Source organism: Kwoniella shivajii, chromosome 8 (genome assembly GCF_035658355.1).
Source record: "Kwoniella shivajii chromosome 8, complete sequence".
NCBI lineage: Eukaryota > Fungi > Basidiomycota > Tremellomycetes > Tremellales > Cryptococcaceae > Kwoniella > Kwoniella shivajii.
Window position 1 is genome coordinate 1,434,982 of NC_085915.1, and position 18,368 is coordinate 1,453,349.

At 42.5% G+C, this 18,368-nt stretch overlaps 5 protein-coding genes across 5 annotated transcripts; 2 read left to right on the forward strand and 3 right to left on the reverse strand.

The window, feature by feature from the left end:
* Positions 1-106: 106 nt before the first annotated feature.
* On the reverse strand, positions 107-752 carry IL334_006270 (uncharacterized protein; the record flags this gene model as incomplete). The annotated part of the gene is made up of 5 exons (XM_062937974.1): positions 107-220; positions 290-394; positions 454-483; positions 552-638; positions 699-752. 5 exons carry the CDS (start codon positions 750-752, stop codon positions 107-109), a joined length of 390 nt encoding a protein of 129 aa, XP_062794025.1.
* Positions 753-1,954: 1,202 nt separating this feature from the next.
* Positions 1,955-5,716, forward strand: IL334_006271 (uncharacterized protein; the record flags this gene model as incomplete). The annotated part of the gene is made up of 2 exons (XM_062937975.1): positions 1,955-2,705; positions 2,772-5,716. 2 exons carry the CDS (start codon positions 1,955-1,957, stop codon positions 5,714-5,716), a joined length of 3,696 nt encoding a protein of 1,231 aa, XP_062794026.1.
* Positions 5,717-6,111: 395 nt separating this feature from the next.
* IL334_006272 (uncharacterized protein) lies at positions 6,112-10,617 on the reverse strand (the record flags this gene model as incomplete). Its single annotated transcript, XM_062937976.1, has 18 exons — positions 6,112-6,155; positions 6,217-6,358; positions 6,434-6,742; positions 6,802-6,884; positions 6,941-7,028; positions 7,083-7,148; positions 7,229-7,386; positions 7,487-7,778; positions 7,846-7,995; positions 8,064-8,144; positions 8,206-8,388; positions 8,452-8,520; positions 8,587-8,697; positions 8,755-9,525; positions 9,589-9,822; positions 9,896-10,159; positions 10,232-10,431; positions 10,527-10,617. The coding sequence occupies 18 exons, from the start codon at positions 10,615-10,617 to the stop codon at positions 6,112-6,114; spliced, it is 3,336 nt and encodes a 1,111-aa protein (XP_062794027.1).
* Positions 10,618-11,174: 557 nt separating this feature from the next.
* Positions 11,175-12,981, forward strand: IL334_006273 (uncharacterized protein; the record flags this gene model as incomplete). Its single annotated transcript, XM_062937977.1, has 6 exons — positions 11,175-11,211; positions 11,318-11,826; positions 11,929-12,098; positions 12,231-12,386; positions 12,453-12,625; positions 12,692-12,981. 6 exons carry the CDS (start codon positions 11,175-11,177, stop codon positions 12,979-12,981), a joined length of 1,335 nt encoding a protein of 444 aa, XP_062794028.1.
* Positions 12,982-13,568: 587 nt separating this feature from the next.
* IL334_006274 (uncharacterized protein) lies at positions 13,569-15,599 on the reverse strand (the record flags this gene model as incomplete). Its single annotated transcript, XM_062937978.1, has 4 exons — positions 13,569-15,135; positions 15,196-15,280; positions 15,353-15,465; positions 15,529-15,599. The coding sequence occupies 4 exons, from the start codon at positions 15,597-15,599 to the stop codon at positions 13,569-13,571; spliced, it is 1,836 nt and encodes a 611-aa protein (XP_062794029.1).
* Positions 15,600-18,368: the final 2,769 nt, after the last annotated feature.

Sequence of the window (18,368 nt, forward strand, 5' to 3'; positions counted from 1 at the left end):
AGTCTTTGAGCCGCGCTGTGAAGGTCAAAGGTAAATGAAGATCATGCGATATGTAATGCATATTTTTTGATCTCTATCATCTACGACCGCTGTCTAGTATTCCTGTTTAACCGTCGTAAGCTGTAAATTCAATCTCAACATCTGTACCGCCGGCGGGAAGTTCAGCTACTCCTATACATGTTCGAGATGGTTTAGGTTCGGGCATCATTTCCTTCCAGATCTAAATCATGTAAAATCACAGTCGTAAGCGGACTAGCAAGTTCGCATTGCAAAGGGATTTCCAGCTCACCTCGTTGACTGCATTGAAATCTCGAGAAAGGTTAGAAAGGTAAATGTTTGCCTTGACGACGTTTTTGAGAGTCATACCTGATCCTTGGAGGATGGCATCAAGGTTCTATAGAGTGGTTCTATCAGCTAGTTCAAAACTATCGAAGTAACAGAAAGCTGATTTACTTGGATAACTTGTCGAGTCCTGTCTTGAACCTTTTTGTACACACTGCCATCAGCTCCCTTCCGAGCCCACATACAAGTCATGCAAAGCGGGAACTTACAGTGCCTTCAACCATCTGACCTTCTTTGGTCATACCTACTGATCCAGAAGTGTAGACATAGTTTCCAGCTCGAACAGCTTGGGAATACTGTTTCTGAGTTAGTCTCGTCGGAGTACAATGATACCATCAACGATACTGGAGACTCACGATTCCAGGAAGAGGAGCAGGTGCGTCCTTGGTGAGAGTGTGTTCAGCTGGCATTTCTCCTAGTATATATAATTTGCCTTGACAGTAGATGGAGAACAATGGTAAATAAAGGGAAACGAAAGAAAGAGAAAACAAGAAATTCAAAAAAAGAAGACATATATAGGTCTTTCGATAGACCGGTACTATCCGATCAAGAGTGGGGAAAGGGAAAAGTGGGGGATTTGCATTAGGCGCATCTGGGCAAGGGATCACAAAAGCCAGGCGTGCGCGCAGCCTGGCCTTTCGCCTATTTATACAATATATGTATAAACTTAACGCCGCTGTTTCCCGGTCAAAATTCTTGGAAATTAGAGGTTCTTTCTCCTTTCTTCTGTACACTTCGTCCTTCTTCTTTCTCTATTGCTTTCAAGCACTTTAACTGTATTTCTTCGATGATATCGACGCACTGTATGTAGGGTTCACAGAGGTGAGTGATCGTTGGCCTGTCAAGCTTTTCATGGTGTCTTCCAGTGTTTTCCATACTCCGGACGAAACTTGCTCGACATTTGCACGTCAGTACGACGTTTTCTCCATATATATCTCTTTCTCTTAGGAGGAAGGGATAGGAGATCTCGAAAGCGTACAACTCGCACAATCTGATCTGTTCCTCTCTACCTTCTATCAACCGTGCAAACTGATGAGAGGAGTATGCTGATATCTGAAATCTCATCAGTCACGCTTCATTTATAGATCCATGCATTCCGTTTCTCAAATACCCTCGCGATCTCTCATTCAATCCCTTTGATACCTACGAGTTGTATATTGTATTCAGATCCACGCTTTCAGTCCCTCATCTGGATAAGGTTAACCTTTTGTTAACTCATATCCAAGGTGAGGTTTTTTCTTGTAAATTAACTTTTACATTGAAAAAAGCGAAGAAAAAAAGATTATTCAAGACTGGGCATGTCCTCGTTCGTTTACGCTTCCACTGAAATGTGGGACTAATCAGTCTTGTCGACATATTCCCTCACTCTGTCCGTTGTTTGTACAAATTGACTACCATGCATTTGATTATCATATATGACTGTCCTTCCAATCGAAAGAGAAATAGCATGAAAACATCTTGTTACATGTTTCTCCAAGATCACAAAACCTTTGTATTGGGAATTCAGCGAAGTGGAGGAAGTCAGGCACATTCCGTCAAAGATGATTATTATTGTCAAAAGATTTCAGTCATTCCTTCCTGTATTTTGGCATATACATGGAAGACATTGACGATGCTGAAAGACATTATAGAGAGACCATCACAAGCTCCTACTGCTCCTACTGCACCGCAGCCACGAGCTCCCGGGGGTACAGGGTTTCCAGTAGCTGTTCATCGTTCTCAACGTCCTTCAGCATTCGCAAAGGCAAGACAACAGCAAGCTGCACGTCAAGCCGGTCAGAAAGTCGTAGGAGAGGGAAAGGCAGTAGACGCTGTACCAGCTCTTCAAATTTCTTCCCCCGTGTCCGAAGATGTCAAGCACGTCAAGTTATCAGAGGTAGACGAGGTTAGGAAGAGTGTAGAAGCTGAAAATATACGTCGGGTAGAAGGAATGTCTCAAACGGAAAGAGAAGACGAGGTCGAGGAACTCAAAGAGATTTTTGGAGGAGGAATAGTAGATCTCATGCGTAAACGAAAAGAAGCCAGAGAAACGAAACAACCTCTTCTTAAGGACAGAATGGAACCCAGTTTGGGAAATACTGCTAGTGAACTTTCGGCCTTCGCAGAAAGTGGACCATCATCAAAACCTTTTGATATGCCCGATACTCGAAAGATGCTCGACGAAGTATCCGAAGAGAACACGAGAAGGGTGCAAGATATGAGCAGTCTTGAGAGAGAGCAAGAATTCGAAGATCTGCAGGAAAGATTTGGAGGCAAGCTAATGGATGCCTTGAGAAAAAGGGCTGAGCTTAAAGGTGGAAAAGGCAAGGATAAAGACATCGAACAAGAAAGTAACAAAGAAGTGTCATCCCAAAGTACCCAGAGTGAGTGTCTAACCCTTCTCTCCACAAAGGGTCTGACTTTTATCGTTTGCTGACTGGATCCTCCAGTATCATCACATCTCATTGAACCCGCTCGTTCTCAATCTGATGATCCGACGTTATCAGAATTGAAGACATATTTCCCTTCCGTCTCTTCCGAATCATCTAAACTAGCATGGGTTCAACCTATCCCTTCTACAACTGCATCATCTACATCACCAAGATTCGACCTTTCGGGCAACCTCCTTTCCGTTGCTCAACAAGCAGATCTACCTTCTCATTTAGGATTACATCATCATGGATCATCACCTGATTTAGCGGGATACACCATTCAAGAGATTCTGTATCTTTGCAGATCTATTGTTCCAAGTCAGCGCATAACGATGATGGGAGTTCTCACTAACATCTTATCTAAACTGAGACAAGGAAATTTCGCGGAAGACATCAAGGAGGAATGTATGAGGAACGAGGTTTCGAAAAGAGCTGTTGAGTTAGGGACAGAGATTGTAGCTGGATTATCAAGAGGTATAGGAATTATACAAGCTGGTGTTGAACTCCTGTTTGAAGCTTTGGGTGGTCATACATGGACTTGGCTCGATGGCAAAGCGAATGAGCCGATTAGATTCACATTGGACGATGAGAATACAGGTGTGTCAGGTATACCGTTCGAAGATGTTCTCCCTCGATTACAAGAATTACTATCCGTCGAAGACGGTTTATCACCTCAAACAATCCAGCAACTCATCTTAATCCTTAGAAGAGCTACTCTCATTTCCCCTGATACGTGCGAAACGATATGTCCCTTGTTTCCAGCCGTATTGAGGGGTCATGTAACCTCGCGTTCTTGGCCACCCAATTCCCCCAATGGTCACTATCCTTCAATAGATGCCTTGAAGCTCTTGAAGGAAATAACAACATCCTCGAGAGCTTGTGCGGAAGATTTACTCGGTCAAGGTATATACGAAACGACTTTGAGATTCGTTGTGACCGCTACATGGGATTCGAAAGATATCAATCCGGATATCGAACATCACGGTCAATCATTAGCTTTAGAGGTACTAGAGATATATTCAGTTTTAGGACGGTATGGATTATCATCAAATGTAGTCACGTCTTCTTCTGAGGTATGGCGTCTCTTCAGCCAATGGATCCGACGATTGTCCAGCCCGACTCCGATAGAAAGAGGCGTTATCAAAGCATATTTCAAGTTATTGGAAGTATGGGTGACATGTTCTATCGATCCTCATCGTACGACGCCAGAACATGATCTAACATGGGCACAAGTAAGTGCCATGAAATGGGAAGATGAAGCTATCACCATGATAGACAAGATAAGCGGAAGGGAGGCCAACGAGGAGTTGATAGCCTTGACGGTGGCAATGCTTGGTGCCTGGACGAAAGGTATTACAATCAATGGCGTCAGAGGCGGAGAAGAGGAAAAGACTGATTTGCTTGGTGCACTCAAGAAGACAAGTCTTGTCGACAAGACGAAGAGTGTGTTGGCATCGCAATCGGACCAGGTGAAGGAACAGCTACTTGCTGCTACAGTACAACTACATCGACTTCTTCAAGATCATGGGCAATTGCTATCAAGCGAAATCATTGAACAGCTCAAACAAAGATACTTGTCTCAAGGAACTACTTCACATAGTCGACATATCACATATTTGAGATACGACTTGGTGAATCTGAATACACCTTCACCCATCACGATCTCCTGGCTATCCAGTGCATTCTCACTGTTTGATTTATTCCAAATCGGAGATGAACCTTTAGCTCTCGATTTATTGGACAAAATACTCAAAGCCGAATTATCACCTTTAATTCCTGAATTAAGTGATATGTCGCATTCTGATGGATTACAGATCCTTCGTCCGTTATTACAGTATGCGATACTTCCAAATGTAGAATCGATAACAGCTCCATATCAACCTTGTCATTTATACCTCAAAGCAACTTCGACTTTAAGATCTTCGGCTTCTCCGCGAAATGATGAAAAGCCATCATCAGCCGGATTACCTTTGGAAAAAGACTGGATATTCTCTACTCTCACTGAATTGTTACGGTCAGGTACATCAGAAGCACTTCAACAAGTTCCACCAGATTGGCAAGCTTCAGAGACTCAACTAGTCCATTCAACATTACTCCTTGCCAAATTGAAATACCTTGAGCCGATCGAGAGCTTAGACAGAGCAAGATTGATTTTCAATTTAATGAAAATACACATGTTGGAACATGGTCAAACGGGTTCAAACATCCAGGATGAAGCAGAGGTTTTCAGAGATCCATTCGTTTCTCAGCTCATGTCTGATACTATATCTAAACTTACCAATCCTTCGTCAATACAATGTCAATCTCAATCTCGACTTTCATCAGATAGTCAAGTAAAGCACGAAGAAATAGATCATATTGCAGCTTTGGAGAAGGTCTCATTGAATTTCTTGGGATCAGGAGTTCCATTTTATCAATTTTATATTGATTTCGTTGCGCTTTACGAATCGATATCATTTTCAGATACCTTGTTTACTCAATTACTGTTATCACCTTTAACAATGGATTATCCTCCTGATTACAGGAGATTAATCTGGAATGATCATTCAACCAGTTTAAAAGGAATGCGAATCGACACGTCCCAAATACCTCTGATCACTGCTCAAGGCATTAGAGCATATTTCGATCCTCCAGAACAAGATCAAGAAATTCTAACTTGTTACGCTAGAGCTTTAACGAATCAATGGATTATCAAAAAAAGAAATGAATTTTTGTACAATGTAGCCATACATCATTTAAGTGAATTGTTCTGGAATACAGATCAAGTTTCAAGAGATTCAATGAGAGTTGGACTGATGATTATGATCCTGTCCAAAGGGGACGATACGTTGATTGGAAGTATATTAAGATGCAACTTGGAAATACTAGCAGAGGGAATTAGTGATGAAGAGAAATCGAGAAGGAAGGAGTTAGTGGTGAAACTGACTGGAGAGAGAGGAAGGAAAAGAGTTGAGGATCTATAAATTGGAAAAGATGCTACTTTGGGATGAGTCGGGATATTTTCTTTCCTTCCGCACGTCCAATCCCTCGGTCAAGGGCGTTAAGTGCGTCGAATGCGTCGAATGGGAGCATGATAACGATCAATGATGTAATGAAATGCATAGAACGTACATACAGACCCCTAGTTTGCAAGTTCACCTCAAGGGTAAAGAACCATCTCTACCTCGGACAGGATGGTATGGGCTCAAATCTGATAAAGATTGTCTGTATATAGGGATCGCAAAAGATCTACTTCTGAATATGAGCAGAAAGTATCCCGGTCAAAAACTACTCCATGGAAGTCCTGACTATGCTGTCAGAACAGAGAAGATGATTATCTTCCACCATTGATGGATATTTTCGGTTTACCGCGTAAGTCTCATGAAGGCAGATATCGTAATTTGATTCCTCTTGTTCCGATGTCTATTTTTTCATTGTCAGCTATACCGTTTCCCGTACTTGAGCTTTCATTTATTAGACTTACCATCAACTTCGGCTCGCTCAAGTCTTCTTTCATTTTGTAGTACCAATCGTTTCAATTGTTCTTGTTCAGCCTTTGATTGAGCTTGATAAGTTCTTGAATTCATTGCTATCGTAGAATCGATAGGAATGTCCAGTGAACGGATCTACCATGATGGCATCAAGCTGATTAACACTTGTGCCGTTCATGTAATCGAGAGCGTGCTGAGTTTCAAACTCACCTGTTGTCTGTTCCCCTTCTTACTTAATAAAGTAAAGTGCATTTTCCCTTCTTGACCTTGAGGATCATCTTGCCTTTTTCTTATCAACGGAACAGCCGTATCAAATACTGGCGGGGCAGCTTTCCTTTGATCTCTTCGCGCATCAGTGGTATCAGCTAATAGTTTGGCGAATTCACGGTCGAAATCAGACTGAGCTTCATCATCGATTTCGGAATGTTTCTCTTGTTCTGAAGATCGAATAAGAACCACATCCTCATCTTCTTCATCGTCATCTTGCCCTTCAACTCCCTCTCCTGGTATAGGTAGCGTCTAGGTGAACACAATCAGCGTTCACACCGTTAGTTGAAACAGGAGAAGACTGAACAAACCTCTGCTTCATTCGATTCAACCATATCTTCTGGAAGGGCTCGATCACCTTCTTCACTTCCATCTTCGGAACCGCTGTCGTTATCTGAAAAGTCATACATGTTAAGCGTCACCACTGAGGGCGGTGCAAGAAACGCTCACCTTCGCCTGTGCCCAGTGCAAGCAATTCATCAACCTTCGCGGCAGCTTCTTGGAACGTTTTCAGATGCGGCATTTTCGGTCGAAGAGCCTAGTGAGCCAATTAACAAGGTGCGTTGACGAAGAAGACGAGCGTGTAACTTACATCCAAAGTATCGGTAAGCATGAATTCGACGTCCATCGGAAGCTCCGCTTTACAAGAGATGTAAAGCTATAAACACACATCAGTACACAAATACCGACTCAGTCGGACAGTTACGGGAGCATGAATCTGTTCAGCATCGCACTTACCTGGAGCATGACCAGGTATTGGTCCAATTTCCTAGCTTGAGAACCTTTATCGAAACATGCACCACATGTATCAAGTAATGTACATGCCAATCTCACACGGAAGAAGTCGTCTACTGCATCTATAGGAGATTCTCTGCCTGGTACCGGGAAAGATTCGGCTAGAACCGTTTCCTGCAATCAGCGATCTTCTCGCCGTAACTGTGCTAGGGCAATGAAGACAGAAGGCAGATGTTCTGCCTGGTGTTGTCAGACACTCACCATGACCAAAAGAGAGGAAGCTCCATAGGGTTTCGAAGATGACTCCTGCTCCTACAACCCTGTACATATACAATTCTCCCAAATATCTGACCGTTGCTATCCTTCTTTGGTTATACTTGAATATGTTTTCTTCCATGCCTATTCTGATATCTTCCATCACCTGATCCACTACTGTAATAGAGAATTCGGGATGATATCTTTGCAAGTCGTACACCAACGCGGCGAGATAAGGTATATTGCCAAATTTGATGTCATTTGGAGATGTGAATGAGAGAAGGATGAACTCGTACGTCTATGCAGTTCGTCTGTCAGCTACGACTTGCTGGATACCAAAAGGTAATCAAAAACATGTAGCGTACCTCGGCATCTTCCCAGTGAAGTTTTCTCATCAACTTCAAGACTTTGTCCAGAGTCCTTTTCATCAAGACATCGTGTAAAAGATGTTGTATAAAACTCTGAGTGGGAGACAACGTGATAACTTCTCGAGCAACTCTTTCAGGAGGATTACACTACCAAAATATGAGCTTGTCGCCTTGACGATCACCAGCAAACGGCACTTCATTGTTGTCGGACTCACCATGTAGAAAGCATTCTCCAACATCACTTGATGCCTTTGATCGAGATGGGAAGTACCTTGTTTCCTCCTCAATATTTCGACCTATACCGTCTTATGTGTCAGCATTCACAATAAAGTGAACGATTCTCTTCCTTGAACTCACCATCTTTTTGGCGGTCTCCTTCGTTCCCTGGAACCTTAGAAGGAATCGTCCACAAGTCTCTAACAGATTTGATATGTTTTCAATATTGAATTTGAAGTCATCGAGGAAAACCTTGAGGGTATGAAGGATAGTATATGGTTTGGCTACCTTGAATTTTGCTAATTCACCGTAGAATCGGACATTCTATACCAAGTACAAGATAGCGTCAGGTACGCTTGCTCGACCGAATCTTTCGGCTGGACTCACTTTGAGCCGGACTGAATCCAGTTCTCTAACGAGCTTCTTTCGCTGCAAATATCTCAACTCTTCATCGAGCTATCGAGCGCATTTTGATCAGCGAGAGAACATATATTACACGATGAAGAAAGGTCTCTCACTCACAATATCTAACACACCAGCTCCTATATCAGGCATATACTTTTCCAAAGTAGCTATGAATCTAGCGTAATGAGGGAGTAAATCTGTTCTTTGTTTAGGTACTTCCCCGATGAACTATACAGCTGTCATGTCAGCCGTTAATCTAGAGGCGACTCATAACATTCAGCTAACCTTGATCAATCGCTTTCTGGCAGCTTTTGAATTCAGGAAAGCAAACTCTACTGCTAATTTGTCTACCACCTCTCTGTTGTTTGCTTCCGGTAAAGCAGCGAAAAGAGCTGTCAACCTAGCTGCAGGACCAGATGATAGTCCATCTTCTTCAGTTACGATTGTATCCTGCGCTGCGGGTTCTTCATCCTCTACGTGTTGTTCAGGGGCTATCCGTTCATCAGCAGTGGAAGCAGAACCTGTCCTTGACATATCTTGAGCTTCCAAAGTGGATTTGTTCTCTGTTGTATCAGGTTGTAATTCCATTTGTTCGAGTTGTCGTTGCAAATCCTCCTCTTCAGCTTTCTGTTCAGCCAATTTCTTCTCTATGTCTTCTTCGACTGCAACTTCATTTCCATTCATATCTTCAGCTTTAGCCCCTCGCTTTTCTTTTATACCTAATAATCCAGACGGTACCACTTCTTTCAGATCCACTAGATCTTCATAGAATCTCCTTTCTTCCTCATCATCCCATATTCCACCTGCTATAGGTCCGTCTTCTCTCACTGTAAAGGAACTCGCACTTTCGATAATCTGCAGTCCTGATTTCGACAGGGTAGCAGCGGTAGGCAAGGTGGGCATAGCGAGACTCAACAGGTCTGCCAGTGTTTGTACACCAGTGGTGAGACGTTCAACCGCCTTGATCATCTTCTCATATGCTTGTTGACGATCTTCAAAGATTTCTCCTGACTTGATATATGCCTCATGATTCCGTTTGTCTTGTTCGAGCAATTTCTAAGAATAGTATAAGCTGCCTTTCTAAAAGGTGAAGCCAGCTTTTGCGGAAGGAAAGCTTACGATTTGGCCTTTGACCAGAGTTTTGCTAGCTGAATTGAAATAACTATCGAACAAATCTCTCATTTTCTTCTGAACCTCTGGCAAAATAAGCTCATCAACGCTTTCATCTGACTGATTTCCGTTGACCTGGCCATTTTTAGCTGAAGATGGATTGGGACCGAGATATGCTCTAGCAAAGTATTTAAGGAAAGTTGATATGAGCGGTAGGTTTGTGTACTGCGTGTCACCGGTCATCTACAAGAGATTGGGTATTTAGGTTAGCCTCGACCACCATTTGGAGAGGACCATCAAATGAGACTTCACTCACAAGAGCTTTCAACACTTTCCCAACTTCCGAAGCGCCTTTGATAGCGCCTTCAGGCCAAGCGCCAACCATAGCTAATTCAGCTATTATCCTCAATACAGGTCTTTGCCTGCTTAACCTTTCCTTGTCCTCCTTGTCTTTATCTTTCTCTCCATCTTTACTTGCTGGAATGACACTCGTCCCTGTCGAAGTGAGAATTGCAATAAGAGGTTGTAGTAGTAGAGGAAAGAAGTCCGGTGTTAAGCGAGTGTGGAGGTGTACAATGATCTGGGACCATATATCGTCAGCTCAAGAGCATATATAAGGAGTCGGACGCCATGACCTAAAACGAAGACCTACATCGACTGCGATCTCTGCATCACCTTTCTTTGTCGATCCTTCTACCACAGCAGCAACGATCTCCTCAAGATATTTCGTCAATGTCAAACTATCGATCTCCTTTATGAACGTTTCTGGTGGTCCTACTAATAAACACGTTTTGAGTTTATTGAGAAGAGTAGTGTGCTTCTTCAGCGAGGAGTCAAGTGATCCTGGTGGCCCTATGATGGTACAAACAACGTCAAATCTCATCCCTGTGGGTCTGCCAGAGCAAGATGGCCAAGGTCGTTGTCATTCATGAAGTCAGTCCACTTACGTCTGGCTTCTTCTAACCAATACGTCTCTGCGGTCGCCAAAAGCTTCTTCCTCCTAGGAAGCTTCGCGACATACTCAGAGGTCGATGACATGCCTCTTCTAGCAGTCCAAGTGTCTTTCTACTGACTACTGAAACGCTGATGCCAAGGAAGATGTTTGCTTAGTGCAGATATACGAAAAGCAAGAGGGAATGAGGATTGTTTTTCACTCCGTTGTTACAGGTCCCATCGTTTTGCCACCGTGTGATTGATGTCACGTGACTAGCAAACTGCCAAAGCTTGACCACGTGGGTTGGCAGGTTGCTACTACCGCTTCTTCAATACGCGTTATATATACAGTATTCATCAAGTCAATTTTCATTCTCTCTGTCTCTCTCTCTCTCTCTCTCTCTCTCTCTCTCTCTCTCCACTTGTACAACTTCTTAAACTCAACCATAACAGCAGTCGTCATTGACGAGAGTGGACTTGGGTAGGCAGGAGTCGTCTCTAACGACTTGACATTCTCCACATATTGCCATATTACCAAGGCGAAAACAGCTTGTTTCGGCTTACCGAAAAATAGGCCTCGAAACGCAGTCTTTACATCCGCAGAAAATAATTGCAGGCTTTGCTTATCCTGCGTATCTTCGGGTCGACGGTCGAAGGAGATCATGTCGTCTTCAAGCATGATGCGATATGATACAAACTGTGAGCTGCCATTTTGATACGTCCACTCTCCATATCTGATGTAATCACGACCATCATCCTGACCTTTCCTTTTTGACTAATCCACGACATTTTCGATTCTCCGCAGACCCACTGTATGGAATGGCCTTCTCCAATTCATCTTCACATCCATTTCGAATAGCTTTGAGCACTTTATCACCTTCATCATCCAACAAGATCATTGTAGTGGATCAAAACAAAGATCAACATCAACATCAACATCAACACCATCATCATCATCATCATCACTATCATCATCAATCGAATTCCTATTCTTCTTCCTCGGGATCCGGATCTGGAACAAGTGGAAGTTCTGACTTTGAGTCATTAGCTTCGACATCATTAGGCTTCCCCGCCACAAAGATAGGATGGGAACCTAAAGAATCATTGTCGGGTGTGGGATATGAAGATAATGGAGGTAGAGGAGAATTAATAGCTACTTCAGGAGACGCATTGAGGATATTCGATATCACAAAAGATTGGAATAACGATATAGGAGGAACAACAGGAACAGGAGGTGGATATGTAGGGAAAAATGGTTGGAATAACGATAATGAAGCTAACTGGAGTATCAAAAGTAGAAGTATGTTATCGAATGTGAGTACGATTTCTCGTTTCTGCGTTTCCCTTTCTACGTCTAGTGTTACCGGATTAAAGAGAAAAAGAACATTCACTGATAGATGATGAACTTTTCGACAGAGCAAAACAACTCACGCGTCTTTACCGCCTGTAACGTCTTTCAGTTGGAATCCAATACAAACAAATTCAATCGTAACTTGCTCAATAGATACGACGGCCACTTTATGGGATATAAATACCTCTCAAGCACTGACGCAGCTTATTGCTCATGATAGAGCGGTGTATGATCTGTGAGTGAATTTCAGGTAGATCTGATATGGCTTGATCCTTCTCGCTTCCTTATCGTGTCTTAACTTGTGATTGGCTGAACCCTCACTTGTGATTATCTCACAAATGTCTTTGCTGACCGGTGTGCATTTTAGATCGTGGCTACCTGATTCTTCAGATATATTCGTCTCAGTGGGCGCGGATGGATCTCTACGGGCTTTTGATTTGAGACAACTGGAACATTCAACTATTCTTTATGAATCAAGTAAAGATACACCTTTGGCAAGAATAGCGTTCAGCAAGAAACAACAGTAAGTGATATCTCAAGCCCAGTGAGATGACGATCAAAATTGCTAAAGCGATTTCTGGATTTATAGACATATGATGGCATGTTTCGGTTTGGATGACTCCAAGATCATGGTACTAGATATGAGAAGTCCAGGACAACCAGTCGCTGAGTTATTAGGACACCAAGCTCCTTTAGGAGCAATAGCTTGGGGAGCACCTGGAAGAGGTGAATCGACTGGAGGAGGATGGTTAGCAAGCTGTGGTGAGTATAAGCAGTTCTCTTATACACTGGAGAGTCATACCCGCTTACATAGGTGTACGTGAACAGGAGACGATTCTCAATTGTTGTTATACGATTTGACTTCACCTTTACCTGAATCAAGACCGACATCCACAAAACCAGTTTCTAGATCAAATTCATCGAACCCATACGCTCTATCACCGCCCATAACGCCTAATTCACAAGGCAGATCATCATCATCACAAGGCGATCCATTAGAGATTTTACCTGTCAGAGGTTGGACTTCAGATTCAGAAGTTAACAACCTCGCTTTCTCAGAGAAGGGTGATTATGTAGGATGCGTAAGTGGAGGAAGATTGAATGTTCTAAGTATGTAACGTGGACATGACGATCAATCGATCATGTTTTGGAGGAGAGAAGGCTCAGACAAAATGGATGATCAGTTCTTTACGAGGAGAGCACTAGGCATCGTGGCATCACCGCATGCTCCGTGCAAGGAAAGAAGGTAGATTGCTCGATCGTTTTCTCAGAAAAAATTCCCAATGAACAAGGAGTATTGAATACTCATTTTATACCATCATTCATATTTACCCTTTCCAATTTTCTGCTCAAAGATAATAACAAACATTTTTCTCGTTTCAAAATCAAGAAACCTGCTTTCGATTGCTCTTTATCAAATATGTGTGACGTTAAGAGTTGTACATGCATCATTTTCTCCATCTCATGAAATCATAGCCATCAGATACAACGTGTTCACATGAAATCCCGTTCGTCGCACAGAAAGATGCATTGTATAATCTAGTTGGAGATACAAATTGAGGGCCAGTAAACGAAAAGGCAGAGAGAAAATCACGCAACGATTAGAAATGTTGTAATTGTTGAAACGGGAAAAGATCTATCACGACGATACACATACAATTGAAAAGAAGAAGAAATCGCCCCCGAAAAAATCTATTGTTTCCTTTTACAAGACTACCCGTCTACCTAATTCACCTAATTGTCTGGCGTCTTCGCCACCACTCCAATCTTTCTTGATATCGTGTGAAGGACTATTACTCGCTCTTTGATTTGGATTTGCAGATGTTTGACTGACTATTCTAGGACTGATATGTCCAGGTGAAGGTAAAATATTTTCCTGTCTGTTTCCACCAGTGTTTCCATCTAAAGTAGTCCTAAGTGGGGGTAAAGTAAGTCCAGGAGCAGGATTGGATGGGTTTGATGCGTTGTGGTTTAAGAGGGTCGATGAAATTGACATCTTGGGTGATCTACCTGATGCAGAAGCTAAATCATTCGATGAAATAGGTGGTTGTAATCTGTTGCTTTGATTTGGTGAGGTATCTAATCGTGAAGAAGAAGAATTTGAAATTTGTCTTAGATGCCCCCCATTGTTATCACTAGGATATCTTCTGGGATCAGAATTACCATTATTATTATCGTTAATACTGGATCTGAATTTGGTTTCAGGCGATAATCTATCTCTATCACCTTGTTGGAAAGGTTTAGTCTCTTGATAAGATCTACCACCACTACTTGAAGGACGTGAATAAGCGAAAGGATAAGATTGAGAACTTGGTGAAGCTCTCGATTGAGAGGTATCACCATGATGAGATGATTGTCCACTTCCAATAGGTGTAGTTGGTATTCCTGATGAACCAGTTGAAGGCGGATATGACGTTACTCGGTTATGATTGGGATTCGAATTTGGATTTCTGGATACCATGGAGTAAGGATGAAAACGTTCTGTTCCAGGCACTGGGTTAGATGGGAACATATGAGGTGGTGCGGTCATTTGCCTACCAGGAAATCCGGGCCCCATCGAGGTATCATATTGATCTCTTCTAGTATTGACGAGTGGTGGTGGATGCTGATAAGGTGCTGAAGGACCTCGCAAGTTTCCTTGTTGCTGTTGTTGTTGGTGAGAAGATGGTGGAGGGAGAGAAGGTGACGATCTGCCTTCAAAAGCGGTCCCACTTCTTGGATAAGGAGGTGGGGGTGGTTGAAACGATCTTCCACCCCCGTAACCCTGAGGTGAAGGTGGTCGTTGAGCGGGATAGGCAGTAGGAGGTACTGCGACTGAATAAGGTGGGCCGTTTGGAGATGAGACTGCAGTTGCGGGAGCAGATTGTGAAGGTGGACCAAAAGTGGATGAAGACGACGAAGCAGGAAGACCAGAAGCTGAAGGTGGTCTTCTACCTGAATTACCATATTCTTGTTCACGTCGATGTTCCCATTCTGGCCATATTCCAGGTGTGACTCTCAAAGATGACAGGGCGGGCAATTGATGAGGTAAAGGTAACGGATTATGTACGTCTCCCTGTGGGTTATGTTTACTTGAATAAGCTACAACATGGAATTTCTTTAATTTCCCTGTGACAGGATGTGTCATTGTAGTCGAATACGTTTGCTTGATGAGACTCTCGGGTCGACGAGACGAAGATGATGATGATGATCCTGGTCCAGGATAATATCCGCTATGTTGACCGTATGGCGAATCTGACCTCGAAGGTGGCGGTGAAAGGGATTCCGAAGATCTACCCAAAAATTCAGATAATCAGTCAATCATCGAAAAGTTTCAACGATATACTACTTACTCTGTGTAAACTAAGAATCCACCGCCTCCAACTCTCGAAGCACCCCATCTTCTTCCATCGGTCCATCGGCGCATATTCGTTTCCTCTAAGTTCACAATTGTCGGATCACGTCAGCTTTATCCTTCCGCTCTAATCGATGATCGATAAGCTAACTCACCTTCTTCCCATACCCAGACTGTTCCAGGTCTAATCATCGCTCTTTCATGTCCTGTCAATCTTCTTGTTACTCTCGGTACTATGCCTAATCGTACAGCTTCCAAGATGTGGATACTATTTCAGGAGATCCAAGAGTCAGTCAGCTCATACTATCTATCGAGGACAGGAACAACTTACGCATCTACGGGAGACTTAAGAGCACAGATAGCAGCTGGTTGCTGCGTTGACGAGCCTTGATACATCTCCATGATTTATCCTCTTGGGATCGTGAGAGGTTTAGATGCAGTTGCTGAGTTGATGAGAAAGTATGAGACCCCTTGAAATGTCGTGGATATATTCTCCTTGTCGAGGATACTCCAATTACTCGTGTATTCGATGAAATCCTGTTCTCTTCGAGATTCGTCTTTTGAGTTTTGAGAATTAGACAACGACCGACGAAACCTCGATGGAATAGAGGTTATATAATGTTGAAGGGTAAACAAAAGTGTTTAACAAGTCTATTTCGAGACAACCTTGTTTTTCTTTTCCTGTCTAACTCTGTCTTTATGCTAGTTGAATACCGATTCAATAATGAAACTTTTCAGTGTCAAGCTTTGATTTGTTTTGTTTAAAGTGATTATGCACAAAGAATGATGGGTTGTACCTGATCTGACCTGAGTGAGATCTGGAATCTAGAGATCTGGAAATTGAACAGTTTGAATTGGAATATACCACTCTTTGTTGTCGTTATTGGCTGTGCTGACGAGAGACAGGTGTCGGCTGAACAGTGTTATAAGATTTTATATCTGTATGAAAGTGATAGATGTGTTCTGTTTGTGAATGGTCTGATGTGGCGAGAAGAGGGTTCGTGTCAAAGAGCTTAAAGATTGTATTTGAGACTGGGGAAAACTGAAAGATAATTTTTTGAAAGAAAAGAAAGGATTTTGAATTAGCCGAGATGTTATTAACTGTTATCTTGATCTGTTGTGATCGTTGTTGTATGTCGCTGTTGTGGCCGTCCTCGATGCGGTATCAAGCGACGTCTCCTAACAATGAAGCTTCAAACGAGTAATGGAGATGATAGTTGGCGACGACGGTGATGGAGAAGATTTATTCTCTCACAGTGGAAGGAAAAGGTAAAATTGTTGGTGGGCAAAGAAGGATGAAGCGGTTAAAGATGGGATGCTTCTTTATCAGGGATCTTTATTGTTTTAAGTCTGTTTTCGTTATTTTGACTTTTATTTATTTATTTATTTCTTCTTCTTCTTCTGTGGGCTCTATATATTTATAAAATATTTTAGACTTGATCTTGTCATTCATTTAGGTCGCGGATGATTTCCTTCCGTTCTTGACTAATGTTAAAGTATTTTGCTTCCTTTTTGGTTTGGGATCATAAGCCGGGAAAACAGGCTGAAAAGGGGCTCTAAATCGGACAGATTGGGGGATTGTTAGGAATGTTTTTGTTTTTATCGGTAGTACGAATGTTCAGGAATAGACGAGTGAGAAAAGCCGGGAGGAAGCGAGGGGAGACGACAAGATCCAAAAGTGTGTGTAGATCGATGCAAAGAAAACAAGTCAAGGAGAGTAGTTGTCCTCTGTATGTCTCTGAAAATAACGGAAATGACAAAACTGCGTATGTAACTTTATGTTTTGGGGAATGAACAAGGGTCAAGTAGATGGGTTGGGTAGTGTGTCGTTGTTTGGTAACATCACCTTTTTGGAAATAAAATAGGAGAGAGAGAGAGAGAGAGATCGGTGGTTCCCGTTTTTGATTCTGAATCTGTACATGTGTTCCAGGGACCAAGGAAAAACTTATAGCTTAAAAAATATGACAAAGAAAATGCTTTCACCGACAGTCAGTAAAAGGGTAACGGCCCAGAGAAAGACATCATCATCATCATCATCATCGAGTGAAAAACAACTAGCCAAGTCTCAAGGGGTATGAAGGGAACCAAATCTTCAATTGCCGATGACAGACGACGTCTTAATTGCGGTAACTGCTTTGACTCCATGATGTTCACGAATGTCCAATTCTTTCCTTGTCCGGGTTCCCGTCCGTTGGACAGGCCAGCGATCTGTTCGCTTAAACTAGTCAACGAAAAAGATCATGGATAAATTCAGTCTCGTGAGGCAGATCTTGGGAAAGGAGGGAGAGAAGCATGGATGAAAAAATGAATTGGCGACGCTTGGCTCTATTCTTCTGATTGCTTCCTTTGCTTCATTGCTGTCACTCAATTACAGGACCCGTATCAGATAGATGATGTTATTTCGTTATGCGAAGGTAGTTTAAGGAACCGAAAAAACTTTCAATTTAAGGGTGAAACTAACTGTAAAAGGCGAATCTCACCACATCCCCCTTCCCCCTTTCCGATTACGTTGCTCAGGCTCGATCAAGATCGTCATTGGTATAAACCCGTAAGTAACCGAGAAAAGAAAAGCCTTTCTCCCTCGTTCCTTCTCTTCCCCTCCAATAAATGAACAGGCCAAGCTTTTAAGTGTGGTGTTTTCGTATCGGAAAAGCCGGTTTACACGGATTTGCCAACCTATGCCCCATACTCCACCGAAAACCCAGGCTTTTTCTCACGTTTCGTTGGGGTTTCGAGGTTCAAGATCTCCCAAAGGCAAAGGCATGAGGTGGAACTCAGACGGATGTAAAAAATACTTTGCATCGGGGTTCAACGGATAAAATAGACAAATCAAAATAAGAGATCTCGAAAGCGGAGGAAATAATAAAACAAAAAGCAAAATTAGGAATAAAAATAAGCGTAACGTATCCCATCACATGCAAGTTTATTTTCATTTCTGGTCTGAAAGAATCGGGAGAGGACGTTAATGAACGGCTAAGGGTGTATGTAAGGAGAAAACCTTTTTTAGTGCATTTTTCCTAATTAAATCTTAATGTCTCACAATCCATTCGTCGGTGGATTGTCGGCGGAGAAGGCTTTGTTGAGCAAGTCTTTCAATTCTATATACATTCCATGACCTCTGTCGGAGAAGATGAATTGAGGGTTGATAGCATTCAAGTCGACGGGTGGGGG